This window comes from Varroa jacobsoni, unplaced genomic scaffold, assembly GCF_002532875.2.
Source record: "Varroa jacobsoni isolate VJ856 unplaced genomic scaffold, vjacob_1.0 scaffold_1266, whole genome shotgun sequence".
NCBI lineage: Eukaryota > Metazoa > Arthropoda > Arachnida > Mesostigmata > Varroidae > Varroa > Varroa jacobsoni.
In genome coordinates, this window is record NW_019214168.1 from 23,670 (window position 1) to 37,081 (window position 13,412).

General features: G+C 37.9%; 3 protein-coding genes and 1 long non-coding RNA gene across 5 annotated transcripts; 2 read left to right on the forward strand and 2 right to left on the reverse strand.

Annotated features, from left to right (window-relative positions):
* The first annotated feature begins 53 nt into the window (after nt 1–53).
* On the forward strand, nt 54–2,599 carry LOC111268235 (uncharacterized). The gene is made up of 2 exons (XM_022847096.2): nt 54–260; nt 827–2,599. The coding sequence occupies exons 1-2, from the start codon at nt 147–149 to the stop codon at nt 1,067–1,069; spliced, it is 357 nt and encodes a 118-aa protein (XP_022702831.1). The 5' UTR covers nt 54–146; the 3' UTR covers nt 1,070–2,599.
* Nucleotides 2,600–2,806: 207 nt separating this feature from the next.
* LOC111268234 (mitochondrial translation release factor in rescue) lies at nt 2,807–4,862 on the reverse strand. Its single transcript, XM_022847095.2, has 4 exons — nt 4,721–4,862; nt 4,456–4,558; nt 3,959–4,080; nt 2,807–3,473 (listed from the first exon to the last, which is right to left on the reverse strand). The coding sequence occupies exons 1-4, from the start codon at nt 4,722–4,724 to the stop codon at nt 3,136–3,138; spliced, it is 567 nt and encodes a 188-aa protein (XP_022702830.1). The 5' UTR covers nt 4,725–4,862; the 3' UTR covers nt 2,807–3,135.
* A 699-nt stretch (nt 4,863–5,561) lies between these two features.
* On the reverse strand, nt 5,562–5,981 carry LOC111268236 (uncharacterized). Its single transcript, XR_002685077.2, has 2 exons — nt 5,902–5,981; nt 5,562–5,715 (listed from the first exon to the last, which is right to left on the reverse strand). It is a non-coding gene; the product is annotated as an uncharacterized LOC111268236 (long non-coding RNA).
* Nucleotides 5,971–13,224, forward strand: Nmd3 (60S ribosomal export protein NMD3). 2 transcript variants are annotated; one of them, XM_022847088.2, is made up of 11 exons: nt 5,971–6,079; nt 7,281–7,533; nt 7,675–7,799; nt 7,987–8,094; nt 8,384–8,485; nt 8,901–9,053; nt 9,268–9,424; nt 10,009–10,082; nt 10,363–10,479; nt 12,103–12,315; nt 12,805–13,224. In XM_022847088.2, exons 2-11 carry the CDS (start codon nt 7,371–7,373, stop codon nt 13,138–13,140), a joined length of 1,548 nt encoding a protein of 515 aa, XP_022702823.1. In that variant the 5' UTR covers nt 5,971–6,079; nt 7,281–7,370; the 3' UTR covers nt 13,141–13,224. The 2 variants fall into 2 exon arrangements, with proteins under 2 accessions (XP_022702823.1, XP_022702824.1); XM_022847089.2 differs by lacking the exon at nt 5,971–6,079 and adding an exon at nt 6,129–6,396.
* The last annotated feature ends 188 nt before the right edge of the window (nt 13,225–13,412 follow it).

The following is a 13,412-nucleotide window of genomic DNA, read 5'->3' on the forward strand; positions in this document are numbered from 1 at the left end:
CGCATGAATGCCCTCTCCTTTAAAGGAGGAGGATGACAGCAAAGCCGCTCATCTAGCGGGTGATTTTCGCGATAGACAAACAATACTCGAAGAGAAAGATGTACTAAAGCTGAACGGTGCTGTGCAGCAGTGAGTTAAACAACGACATGGCGGATCCGCAGCAGAACACAAAGAAGAATTCGAGTTTTGACAAAAAACAGGATGGCGGCCTTCAGAACCGGCCTGTCGAGCCGAAGGATCTGCAGGATCTAACACAGCATGTAAGTTTTAAAGCGACTTCATGGGCAGAGCGTTCAAAGAGGCTTCAATGATTCGAGAGCATTTTGTAAATGGTAATAGTGGGCACCTTGTTCCTTTCTAGCGACTCGATACTTTTTTTTCGGCTCTGTATATTGCAGCAAGAATATTCATGTGATTTTTATCGAGACAGGAACATGCCTATTATTTTAGCTATTTTGTAGAAACCCGTTCGGGTGTGAACCCTAACTATTAAAACTGAATAATAAGATAACCCATAATAATCGAACTCTGTGTTCGTAGAAGAATGAAAAAAAAATGCTTTAAAAAGCAACATCATTCAGTGGTTTAAAGTTGCAGATGAGGTATTATTATCAGTGATTTGACGGTTATAAGCTAAAAGTGTTTATAAGCAATAATTGAATAGTGTAGGAAAGTAAGAGAACACCTCATTTCACTTATTATATAGTATTTAAACAGTGTTTCGATTATATGCTTTCATGCCTCTTTCATTAAACAAATTCACTTTAAATCACATCCGCTTGGTATTTATTTAAGGCATGGGTTTTGTATTTATTTCCTTCTTTAGGTCCAAGACCTGCTTCAACACATGCAGGATAAATTTACTGTAATGTCGGAACAGATTCTCGGTCGAATCGACGACATGTCTCATCGCATAGAGGACCTCGAGCGAAATATCAACGATATTGTTGCTCATGTCGGTCTTGAGGCAGCCGTAACACCTACCGGAACGGGACCCTCCGGCGGAAACCAGCACTTATCGCACGGAAAAGATCATCCAGCAGACGGCCACCGAGAAGAAAAACAATAGAAAAAAACTCCTTCATGGGAACCGACGCATCGCTTTGGCGATAAAGATGTCCTTCAGAGTATCGTAGAACTTGTCGAAGGCCAATAATAATAACAACTTAACGCACGTTCAGGCTAACTGCGAAGCATTTGACGTTTATCCAGTGCTATTGCACGCTTGGCGTACAAAGAGGACTCGAAGAAAGATGCATTTCTTCCCGAAAGCGCCTATCCTCGTATTAAATGCACACGTTCATGAAAGAAAAGATGAAAATGAGGAAAATTTGACGACTAAAGAGAGATTATTTAAAGTCGCACAACGACAAGATCATGCGTTTGTTAGCCAGGTTGATGGCATCTCCTATAAAATCTTTTATAAATTAATGAGTAATAATAATAAATAAATTAATTCACTTTGCCTATTTGCATATCTACTTAATATGCATTACCTATTCCTTAGGCGAATTCGAAGACTCGTGTGTAGTCAGTATGGTTTTTGACAAAACTATTATATATATATATATTATAAATTACTGTTGCTTCTCAGCCATGAGAGGACTGCTCCAGACACTGCTAAAGTACTGAGTGAGCAGGCGAGATAAATCGACGATAAGTGACAACGTACTCATAAGAAAGGATAATGCTAACAGATAATCTAAGGTAATCATCAGATAAGACGAAAAGGTGTGTGTCGGTTGTACGAATGATGCTGATGATTTCTCGTTGTGAATAGAAGCGTAAAATGAGCAAACCGAGAAAATACACAGACTCAGGAGAAATCAGAGGAAAACGAAGAAAGACTAGTGGAATAAATGCAAGCATTAACTACGTTGAACCGCATGGATATGATTGAGATATGAACTTATTATACAGATAGCTGCCGACGAGTATGAGTCGTCAGGTTGAATCAAGGTGTTCAATCAATACAATGTCTACAAATTATTGTGCACGCAAAAGGAATATGAATGCGGCAGATATCAGCGTGGTGTGTAAGAGATTTAGAAATAGTGATAGAAAAAGAGAGAGAAAGGTGGACGAAGTTATAAAACTACTGCTTATGGTTATCCACTGTTAGAATGCAAGCCAGGTGTGGAAGAAACGCAAGGAAAGACGCTTTGTACATGAAGGCGGTACCACCTCGCCAGTGCTGCGGTACAGAGATAGTATGATGAAGGCTCCGGGTGGGCAACAGTCTGTCATTGCTAAACATGGTTAGTAATACGCCAAGGACTAACAGGTACTATTGTTCATGATTATAGACTGCAGAGGCAGAATGATCATAGACTTGGTGGTATGAAGAAACGATGGGTGCAAAAATAATATAATTAATGATGATAGCAGTATTAATCCAACAGCGTAGTAAAGACTACCGCGAACGCCTGGATAGGGCTATCTAGATAGGTAAGGCTTTACTTATTTATTCCTAGTAGGTGTTTGCACCAATTTTGATGATAACAATTATACATTACATCACAGTGTACAAACGACCTGTTTCACATTGTGCCATTGCTTTGAATAAATTGATAACATACGTTTCTTCATTTGTTAATTATTTTTGGGTGTCGTAGCGTGATATCTATTGTCATTTTCGGTTGCGATCAACAAAGAGAGAATGGCTTTTTCTCTCGAGTTCTCAATTAATTTTTCCCTCAAAGTCTAGTTCAGTACTGCACCCCTGTTTCATTCTCCAGGTAGAATTCTACTAGAAGTATGCTACTTATCTCATAATACAGTCAAGTACAGATTAAAGGCCGCCCAATATGTTTCGAATAGCCAAGTTTATTATATCTAATAGTGGCTCTTTATTCTGGAACGTATCGAAATGACATGTGATTGTCGTTGTAGGTATTGAATAATTAGTACTATTATCATTATAATATAATCATTGCCCTATTTATTGAACTCGCAATAGACTCTCACATCGACATGATAAGCACAAGGAAGTTTGAAAAAACCCGTTTAACTTATATTCCTACTAAAACTAACTTTGAAATACGTCCTCAAGATCTATAACTAATTAAAACAACACGCATCATCTGTGCACGACGAACAAAAGGAGATTTCTTACTCGTCTCGCCCTTGCCTCGATTAAGAAGGTGACTTATGTGGTTTTCTTTCCCATGGATTATGACCGTATTCCTCATAATCGCCGCGCTGCGCACTCTGGCCGCGTGCATGTTCCTCAGAAGACAAAGTGCCTTCTTTCACGGCCAGCTCCGCCAGAGCCTTGGCGAGTTTCTTCTTTTCTCGGTTCTTACGATTTTTTGCCTCCATTTTGATTTTTTTATTTTTTTCAATTCTTTCTTTCTGTCTCCGCACAGACATTTCGCCGTTCCATAGGTCGTCGAGCTTTTCTACAAGCATCTTACGGGCGTATTTTCGATTCTCATGGAGCAGCCGTGATTGGTGGCAGCGTACGATGGTATCTGTTAAATCAAAACAGATTGCTTGTGGGCTGATACGGAGGTGAGTTAATCTATATCATACACAAATCTATGGTATATGCACAGTAGAGAAATAAAAAGTGCACTGGCTACATAATCGATAAAGAAAACTTCCTCTTTTTTAATAACACATTTTACGTAATGCATTCCGACAACAGCTGGGATGAATATTGACATTTGGCTCTTTCTATCAGTCAGAAGTTTAGCTCTCTATATTATCGCGCCCACAAAATACCCGACAACTTACTACTCCCTCTACATAGCTATTCTTAAATTACGCATATATAGAGATAACTTTTCCTAGATGTTGTTTGCACAGAAATGGTTTGGCAGCGTATATCAGCTATCTCATTATACATACTCGTTTAACTTACGGTTATTGTCAAGGCTAAATAGATAGTATTCAAAAACATATTTAATAATGAATTTCAATACTTTTTGAATTGCCATCTCCATTTGACACTTACGTGTAGGCACATGGCAGAGAACTACGCAATTGACTGATTTGTTTACACTTTGTCCTCCAGGACCCGTCCCCTTGACGAACTGTTCCTCTAACTCATCTTCATTCAGCACTGGAACCCGAGACCTGCATTGGTTTTTCAATTTTTAATTGTCTTTTCAGATAAAAATTGTCACAAATAACAAAATTTGGAACACTTTTTGACATATTACAAAATCTGTGATTAAAAAGCGCATTTTATACAACTTTATCAAAGAATAGCTAACTAAAGCGATTTAAATATATTATATGATTGAAAAAAAATCCAAAATTATCGTCTTGTACCTGGGTATTGATGTTATAAGATCTTGGGTTTCAAAAAAACACGTTGTCGTATACTTTATTCATTTTTCTCGTTGTTGACAAGTGACTATCGTTAACTGCTGACTACTGGAGTAGGCACTTAATTTAATAAAAAAAGAAAGCAGTATATGTATGGTCTATTGATTCGTATACTCGTACTTATCGATAGTAACTTTTGTTCGGTAAGACAGGCTCTTTGTCCATAGGCCAGCAGGGCTTTGGTTTAGCGGTAGAAGAGATAAGAGCGCGCGAATAGTCGTGCCTGCAACATTGAGTTTTGTTAAATTTAAGGTTTACAGGAGGCTCTGTGTATTAAGCGCAGTGCATAATATAACCAGTTTTTACAACCACCGTTTTCACCGCGAAGGGCAGTTTAACCGTCTTCTACAAAATGGTCTCAAAAATAAGCGAAAGCTTTATTTACCCATAATTGTGACTATGCGCGACTAAATCGCTTGATTAACAGAGACAGTACGCAGATTAAGGTTGGTAGTTCTAAATGAGCCGTTTATACGCGAGCAAACGGAGTCCTTTGCGATACGCAAATTCCAAATCCTCCTCAGTGGCTCTGTCCTTGGTGAATTCAAGTCGAAGTCTACGATTATACCAGGTACGATCCGTGAGCATCAATTCCTGACCGTAACGAGCCAGCTGCTTATACAGAACCCTTACCGCCGTAATTGATGGAATATTGGATCCCATAGTAGTTTCATGCGATCACCGCGGTTTCGTCAGTGTTTTCTGAGGCGAAGAGTTAAATATCATTCAAAAAAAGACTCAGGGCGTAAGTACAGACAAATTTAATTATCCGTTAGAACACCATAAACGTACATAATCTAAATTTTTAGTCAAGCACCTAGCAACCTGTGATACCTAATGATGTGACTATATAATTAGCTTACTCATAAAAAAGCTCTAAAAAGATAAAAATATAAGTGAAAGTTTTCTTGCCGATTTAACACTAAAAGAGGCATACTCTGCAAAATTTTAATAGATAGCAACGTAGTTTTACGTATTCGCGATGATAGATGTCTACCGCATTTGATCTGTTCATCGCGAGCTCGTCGAAGAGCACAATGCTTCTATTAGATCTACCGCGTATAAAAGAAAGATACTTTTAATAAGTAACAAAATACTGTACTTTTTTCTAAAAGATTAAAGGTAATATATAAAAATAATAAACCGATTCGAGCCTTCTCAGAACCAGTTTCCACAGCAGTCTGTCTACAAGAATTACTACTAGTCAGCTTTCATAGAAGCATTACCAACATCGGTGAACTTTCAGTTGTGAGGCTTAAATGGTCTTAAAAATATTATTAAGCACAACAGAAATACATCTTTCTTTGTTTCTTCTTCGGATTCTATGGATTAAACAAAACTTCCGAACACGCTCACATCAGCACTAGTCAATTGCTGTACCTGCAAATGACACGTTCAGAAGTCATACAATATTTGTAGCTGCGCAGAACATCCCTCTCAACATTTTTCTCTTTTTTGTAGATGAATAATTAATTTATTTAGATTTTACACTCTGATTTATCCACATTTACTCAACTTTCATTTACGGAAAGGATTTTAAACGAAATAACAGACGAAGCTACTTACCCAAGGCAACGCTGATCTTATTCGACGGAAGAATGAAAACGGAGATTTGTAATTAGAGGGCACGTGCAGCTAGCATCTACTGCTGTCGCGTCTGACGTTTCTCGAATAGACAAGTCTAGGCGAATTCATGTTCATGTGAGGGTCGGTTCGTTTTCTGAGGTGACTTTGTGTGCATACGGTGGGTACATTGGAATATCTTTGTGGACTGTGGTTGTATTTGTTCGAAATGATTAAAGCCATGTTTTTTAGTAATAGAAGTAATATGGCCTGCAGGAACTAGCGCTTAACAGGGATGTGCTGTGATTTCAACACAGACAGTGCCGTGCCCTAATTGTTTACCCAGAGCTCTTAATTTGCATATACGAAAATACATGATTTAATCGTACTTAAAAAAGATTGACAACATATATTGAAACGGTAGAAATGGTACATTACGTTAAGCTAAAGCAGGTGTTGAAAACGTGATTATTCATGTTCAAAGATGGACTAAATTGGGTAAGTTTTAATGTGTTATCATTTAGGAACAGACATATGAGCGAAGACTAGCACTAAGTGAAGGGCAATTATTACGCCATTTACGCAACTTTATGTAAAAGTTGCGTAAATGGCGTAATAATTGCCCTTCACTTAGTGCTAGTTCCAGATCTAAGATCCAGACTAAGTGTTACATACACTTAGTCGATGAACCCACTTGGTCAGCATGAACTGATTTGTTTCTGAATCTTGGTTATTGTCGTCGTACCCCTTTTATGAAAAGGCTGCTGGTTTAATTACCTCATTGATTGAAGGTTGTGATAAAATCGCTTTCCTACAAGACAACATGCCTCACGTCCTAATGAAATGTCAATAGATATCTTTCCTGCTTTTTTTATTGGCGTCGATAGTTTTTAGCTTTTTGTGACGCCCGGTGAAGGAGTTCTTGCTTCCTCGTCATATGGACTGATATTGATAATGAGATTGTGCATTTTCGTTTGGTACTTGTAATGACTGAAACTCTATCTAAGCTGATATTATGAGACAGTTTTAGATAGGTCGCGTATTCAAATGTGGACATTCGTGATGCAGGATTTTACGGAAATATTTTTCGTAAAGAAGGTAACAGTGAGAAATTATAGCGTGAGGTATAAAAACCATGCCAATGCGATACGCATCTGAAGGCTGCTCTGTCATCAAGCCAAGTGGGTAAACCCTTACGTTTTCCCGAGTAATAGAGTCTAAAGAGACTACAGATCTGGAACACTTGGAAATGGGCCAGGAAAATGTTTTGCTTTGTGTTGGTCTGGCCTATAAGACCTATAAGACAGATTGAAGTTTAAAATGGGTTATCATAGCACTATCTTGAGAATTGCAGCATGTTGCTATTAACCAAAATATTGCAGGTTATTAGAAGGAGCTACAAGAAACCCATCAGTTCTTGATCAAAGAGGTCTGTCATAGCCAGTCATATCAACCGTTGCAACTCCAACAAGATGGATTACATGGCTGATGCGACTCTACTCGTCGCCCCCGCGCCCGCTGGGAATCGGATTCTTTGCTGCGAATGCGGAATAGACATCGAGCCAAATCCTGCCAACATGTGTATCAACTGTCTCCGACTTCAAGTCGACATCACAGATGGTATCCCTAAGCAAGGTAGGTAGAGAAATTAACTCCTCTCGTGAAGTACTGGTAAAAAGGCTGTGGCTGGTGGACTTACCATATACTATTTAGCAAACTTATCGCAAATTATCGAACGTGAAATATATAGTTTGTGTATGACGGTTTTTGTTTCAGGTGTACTCCAATTCTGTAAGAGTTGTGAAAGATATCTTCAGCCCCCTGCTCAATGGTCGGTCGCCTCGTTGGAGTCGCGCGAACTTTTAGCTATTTGTCTGAAGAAGATTAGAGGTCTGAATCGGGTAGGTTTGTTTTGACAATAGAAATAGCTCAACGCACAGCGAATTCGATCATGTAAACAGATTACAGTCAGCATGATTCGTAGTTAAATTCATCTGAGTCGCCTTAAATGGGTTTTATTTATTCCAAAGCACTTTCGGTTTGTTTGTTGATCTGGAGTCACATTATCATTATAATCGTATTTTGTAGGTTCGTTTGGTCGACGCTGGCTTTATTTGGACAGAACCGCATTCAAAGCGAGTGAAAGTAAAACTCAGCGTTCAAAAGGAGGTTCTAGGTGGAGCTATCGTTGAACAGGTAGGACGATTTTATTTTTGTAATAATTACGTCAATGTGTAGATTGCAAATGGATTTACTATATTCACGACATATTATTATATATATATATATATATATATACACGACATAGCTGGAGATAAAGACTGTATCTATTGAAGACAAAATTTACGATGCTACTACTCTATATGGGGTCTGAGTCTGTGTAACTGTTGAGACTTGTTCAGTTCGGCATATCAGCTTTGCAATCACCGTCAACCAAAATGGATATCACTACGTTTTATAACAGTTAGCATAAAAATTTGAATAGGTTTTCGTCGTCGAGTTTACCGTCAACAGTCTGATGTGTGATTCATGCCACCGAAGAGAAGCCAAGGACTTCTGGCGTGCCCTTGTACAGTGCCGGCAAAAGGTATGCAGTTAGGAGCAGCAGACGGAGTAATCGGGTTCACTCTATTATCTGATGTCAGTTAATAAAAAGACATACTGTAATAGTGGATATCAATTGCGACTGATAAAATTTTAGTAAAGTTACTATAGTACGAACGACCTTGGTCTTGGTCTAGCTAATTATTTCAACTTCCATGCCTCCGTTCGATAACCTGATATTTGTATCATTATATACAATATCAAATCGATTGCCCTATGACGTCGCCATATCCGTTCAGCTTACAGATTAAAGGTATCTTTCACAACGTGTTAAGACGGTCTCATTAAAAATAATAAAAAAGAAAAAATCATATGCGAACTATCTTGTAATATTACAACTTCCGCAAATAGATGCTTATTTGTCCTCAATTTGCTCTGCTGTTTTTATATTGAACTAGGTGGAACACAAGAAAACCCTATTCTACATGGAGCAGTTAATTCTCAAGTACAATGCACATAGGGACGCGTTAAATATCAAGCTCGTTCATGAAGGTATCGATTTCTACTTTGCAAAAAAGGACGAGGCTCGCAAACTTGTGCAATTTTTCCAGGTATGATTTACCGATTTGGATCCCAGCTGATCCTTGCATCCACATATCAGGTTCCACAATTCAGGGTTTTATTTATCGTCTTTCGCAAGGCAAGGTCATCCATGACTTTACCTCTAGTTCACGACACGGATCGGAACAATTAAGGATTTGTGAAACATGTTCTCATAATCAGCTTTTGTAAATTTGGTTATCTAATGTCGTTTGATCGCTTCAGACAATGATCCCGATGAAGGTGATTGAGTCGCAGCAGCTCATATCCCATGACATCCACTCGAACACGTTTAACTATAAGACGACATTTTCAGTTGACATTGCGCCGGTTTGTAAAGGCGACGTTGTGTGCTTGCCAGCTCCACTGGCTAAGCAGCTAGGTTAGTATGTAGGATTTTTTTTTTCAAAGTATTTTTACTGAGCATTTTATTGAATTAGTTAGTTACTGAGTAGATTCTTTTAAAATGCGCTTTTTTAATATTTTTGTTACTCGATTGTAGGGAACAGCTCGCAAATTTATAATATACATATTGTTCGACACCTAACATATATTATTGCTAATTAATATGATAGCACGAAACCTGTTCGCGTATACATAGAGAAACGCGTGAAATAAGCATAACACCAATAGCGACTTTGAATGTGGTTCGTATGGATTATGTGCGCTTAGGTTTCCACCCTAAACGAATATGTGTTTTGCACTTTACCGTGCAATATAAAGCTGGTTATTTATAAACCGAGTTTAACCATTCAAGCATCGATCATAAACTTTGATTTCTTATCTTGACTTATGCCGGTGTCAAAGACACCCAGTAAATAATACCTTACCATAAAAAATTGAAACAAGTTATGCTTAACTGATTTATCAGAAGTTGTGTAATTTGTAGCTTTGTTTGATTGATATTGTATGTATAAAAAAGCTAAATGATTTTTTACATTAAAATTCTATAAAATTCACCGACAGGAAGCATGAATCAGATTTGCGTCTGCCTTCGAGTAACGTCATCTATTCATATTATCGATCCAGCTACACTTCAGGTAATAGCTGGATAATTTCGTATCTCAACCAGATTTTGAAGAAAGCCTTGCACTTACAACTTATCTTGCTACCAAAATTAGCGAAAAATAAATATCCGATATGCCTTTTTTAAGATGCAAGTATAGTAACTGCTTTTTAATCTCTCGCTCATATGTATTATATTATTAACCATAAAATTACATGCCAATACCCTAAAAATTACACAGTTTATTTATTACTTCGTTAATCATGTTCTTTTCTCTGCTCATGATGTTTTCGTCTCAACACTTCTTTGTGCAGCTGGCAGAAGTCCCACAGCACCTGTTTTGGAAAACACCGTTTCGAGGCCTTTTTGCGCCGAAACAACTCGTTGAATATACTGTAATGGAGACGGAACGAGTATGCAGTGGCCAAATGGTTAGTAACGATACTCTGGAAGACCTAATGTTTATATATTGCTTAATTCACGACTGAAATGAAATTCAGGGGCCGTTTAATTTTTCTGCAAACTCTTTTTGCGCAGCTTTATGCCTACTCAAATAAGGTGTAAGCTGCGCGAAAAGCCATATCTATATATAAATCGTTATGCTGAAAATGGCCCGCATATTTCTTACTAATTTAACGCAAAAAGAGCAACTATACGTTTAAACAATCCTTTTCTCTGGTCTGGGTTCAATAATTTGATTGGCAATCACTTAAAGAAATCAGCAATGCTCCAGCGGCACTAAAAAACGTATTTTGAGTTTTGTGTCCTATCTACCTAAATTATTAGGGACTGCTTCAAACGGATGGCTCCTCTTGATGGCAAAGGGAGTGTCTACGTGTAACCTTGAACCTAAATCATCTCACGTCCCTAAGTTTAGTAGACAAGCACGCTATCACTGCACTATCAGAAAGTCAATATAACTTGAAAAGTTCAGGTCGAGATCGTCAAATATGAACATGTCTTTTTTTTCTGATGATGTTGTAAATAATGTTACTCAGGCTGTTGATGCCTTGTGGCTTTCTTATCTTCTTTTGTACCGAGTGTGTTTAGTGTTAGCGGACCGTATCTGGGTGACCCTCTGCAGTAATAAGCGTCTCAATCTCTCTTGTCTATTCATCTGGAACATGCTCTCGACGAATGGCTTTTGTACTATACTCTGTTTCATGGATGAAATTTAAATGTGAAATTATTCTTAATATTTTAGCTTGAGCTAAATGATTTTGAATAGAAGTACCATTTAGATAACTTTGAAGACCTAAATACATCTTTTGATCTCTTACCTCATTAGCTTCGGGATGACATACTTAGTGAACTAAGGACGTACTCAAGATTGTGATATTATTAATTAGTCCCCATGACGAAACTATATATAGTATGTACTGTTCTCAAAGCACTCAGATTGGGCTTTCGAACAATATCCTGCTCGGAACTGTGACTCTTTACGTTTTCCAAATGGCACAACAAATAACGACAAAGCTATATTTCATCTTTAGTAGGCTACCTTCAGGCACAACATAATGTTATCCGGGTATTATTTTAATTAGGACAGTGTGTAAATCTACGTATGTTGACGTTTCTTATAGGCCATTCTGAATGGATTTCAGTTACCGGTTTTTTGGAAATAAAGCATAGTTCTGATACGTCTTGAAATGACTGCTATAACTTCCGTAGCAGGTAGAATAGAAATATTGCCTCTACTACATTTAACTGAATTGTGGCGAAGTAATTTCGATAACAGTCTGCAAATCATACATGTGGAATATGGTCAACATGCACTGCTAATGGTGTCCACGAAACATAGAAAATACCTTTTAAAAAATCTGTTTAATAATGCTACACCATTTCATTAAGCGTTATGGGAAGTGCTCCAGATTATTGTAGAAACTGAGAGAAAATGGCAAGAACTTTAACGTGTTAAGACAAAAAAATAGAAGGCACATTTGTCGATTATCTAATAAATGTATACAAATTCCTCGAATAATATATATATATATATATATATAATATGATATAATATTTTCCTGTTAGTCACATCGTGCTTGTCTCTGTTACAGCCGTCTTTCGCTGGCCAGGGTAAGCTTTCCGATCGACACTTGTTAGCCAATGTATTTGTGATACGGTCTAGCGAACTGGGTACCCACGACAACTATATTCATTGCAAAACCCATCTTGGTCACCAGCTACACGAGGGCGATGCTGTGCTTGGTTTTGATTTACGCAACGCCAATATTAATGATGCCCACTTTAACAAGATGTCTCCGGATAAGGTATGTTTTTTTTATTTAAAGCGGAATATGATGTATAGTATACTACATGAAGATGTTCCAGTTGCCTATCAAGCCACTGATTAGAAAGGTTATAAATAATAAATAAATGTTAATTGGTCATTTTGTTCTAAGTCATTTACTAAGTTTATGTCGTGTTTACTTACTCGGCATCACCAAGCGACTCTTTAAGACTATATTTTGCCTATATTCGGTAGAATATGGTTCACAAGAGTAGTAAACGGCTATATAAGACCACGTTGTCTTTGAGAGCATTAAAAAATATGTGTAAACAAAACGCATGTGTCCTCTACAAGTTGTTGGTAGAAAGAAACTTAATAATATATACGTGTTGAATCTATAAAACATGTATTGTGTTTTATAAATGAAAAGGAAGCCTAACAGGCAGCCTTCACAAACATACATGTTGTTGAATTTATTGACGTTGTTGGTACTTATATTCAATTTGAAATACGGCGTATTAATCATCAGATTCCGGAGGTAGTACTGATTAAGAAGTTCTGGGGAACAAAAGCTGACCGTGCGCAGCGCCGCCGCTGGAGGTTGAAGCGACTCAGCTTGGAGTTGGATGATGGATCGTCGGTTGGCCGCGATTTCAACGACTTCTGTGAAGACCTCGAGGAGGATCTGGCGTTCCGGCAGAACGTGAATATATACAAGGATGTCGATAAAAAGGCTGTTGTGAGTGAGACTGAAGACATGCCTCAAATTAGCCTTCACGAAATGCTTGATGACCTAACACTTGAAGATGAACCAATGGATGAAGCGCCTGCGGAAGATGGTAACTCTGGCCAAGCAATGGCTTAGTGAGAAAAAACTAAGTCCTGAAATGTTGTTATCGTGAGACCGTTCCTTAGTAGATCAATAAATACACTGTTGTTGTATTTTCAAGCACTGATTCGTGAACTATATAGCAATTATATCAGCAAGCATGGAGGTGTTGTTCCATGGTATTAATTTCTATTTTATAATCAAAAAACGTGCGTTCGTCATTATGTGAGTGGCTTTTAAGCTATGCAGAAGTACCCGGTGACCCTAACTGGGATTAAAAAGAATGTCGCAACATGGTTCGTTCGCTC

What these genes read in the sequence shown, in the direction of transcription:
- LOC111268235 (XM_022847096.2), top strand. Translation starts at nt 147, where the DNA reads ATGGCGGATCCGCAGCAGAACACAAAGAAGAATTCGAGTTTTGACAAA. An exon ending in TGCAGGATCTAACACAGCAT is followed by an intron (nt 261 to 826) that starts GTAAGTTTTAAA and finishes TTCCTTCTTTAG; the next exon opens with GTCCAAGACCTGCTTCAACA.
- LOC111268234 (XM_022847095.2), bottom strand. An exon ending in ACAAAAGTTACTATCGATAA is followed by an intron (nt 4,081 to 4,455) that starts GTACGAGTATAC and finishes AAACCAATGCAG; the next exon opens with GTCTCGGGTTCCAGTGCTGA. An exon ending in TCTCTGCCATGTGCCTACAC is followed by an intron (nt 3,474 to 3,958) that starts GTAAGTGTCAAA and finishes TTGATTTAACAG; the next exon opens with ATACCATCGTACGCTGCCAC.
- Nmd3 (XM_022847088.2), top strand. Translation starts at nt 7,371, where the DNA reads ATGGATTACATGGCTGATGCGACTCTACTCGTCGCCCCCGCGCCCGCT. An exon ending in GTGGAGCTATCGTTGAACAG is followed by an intron (nt 8,095 to 8,383) that starts GTAGGACGATTT and finishes AAATTTGAATAG; the next exon opens with GTTTTCGTCGTCGAGTTTAC. An exon ending in GAGTATGCAGTGGCCAAATG is followed by an intron (nt 10,480 to 12,102) that starts GTTAGTAACGAT and finishes TCTCTGTTACAG; the next exon opens with CCGTCTTTCGCTGGCCAGGG.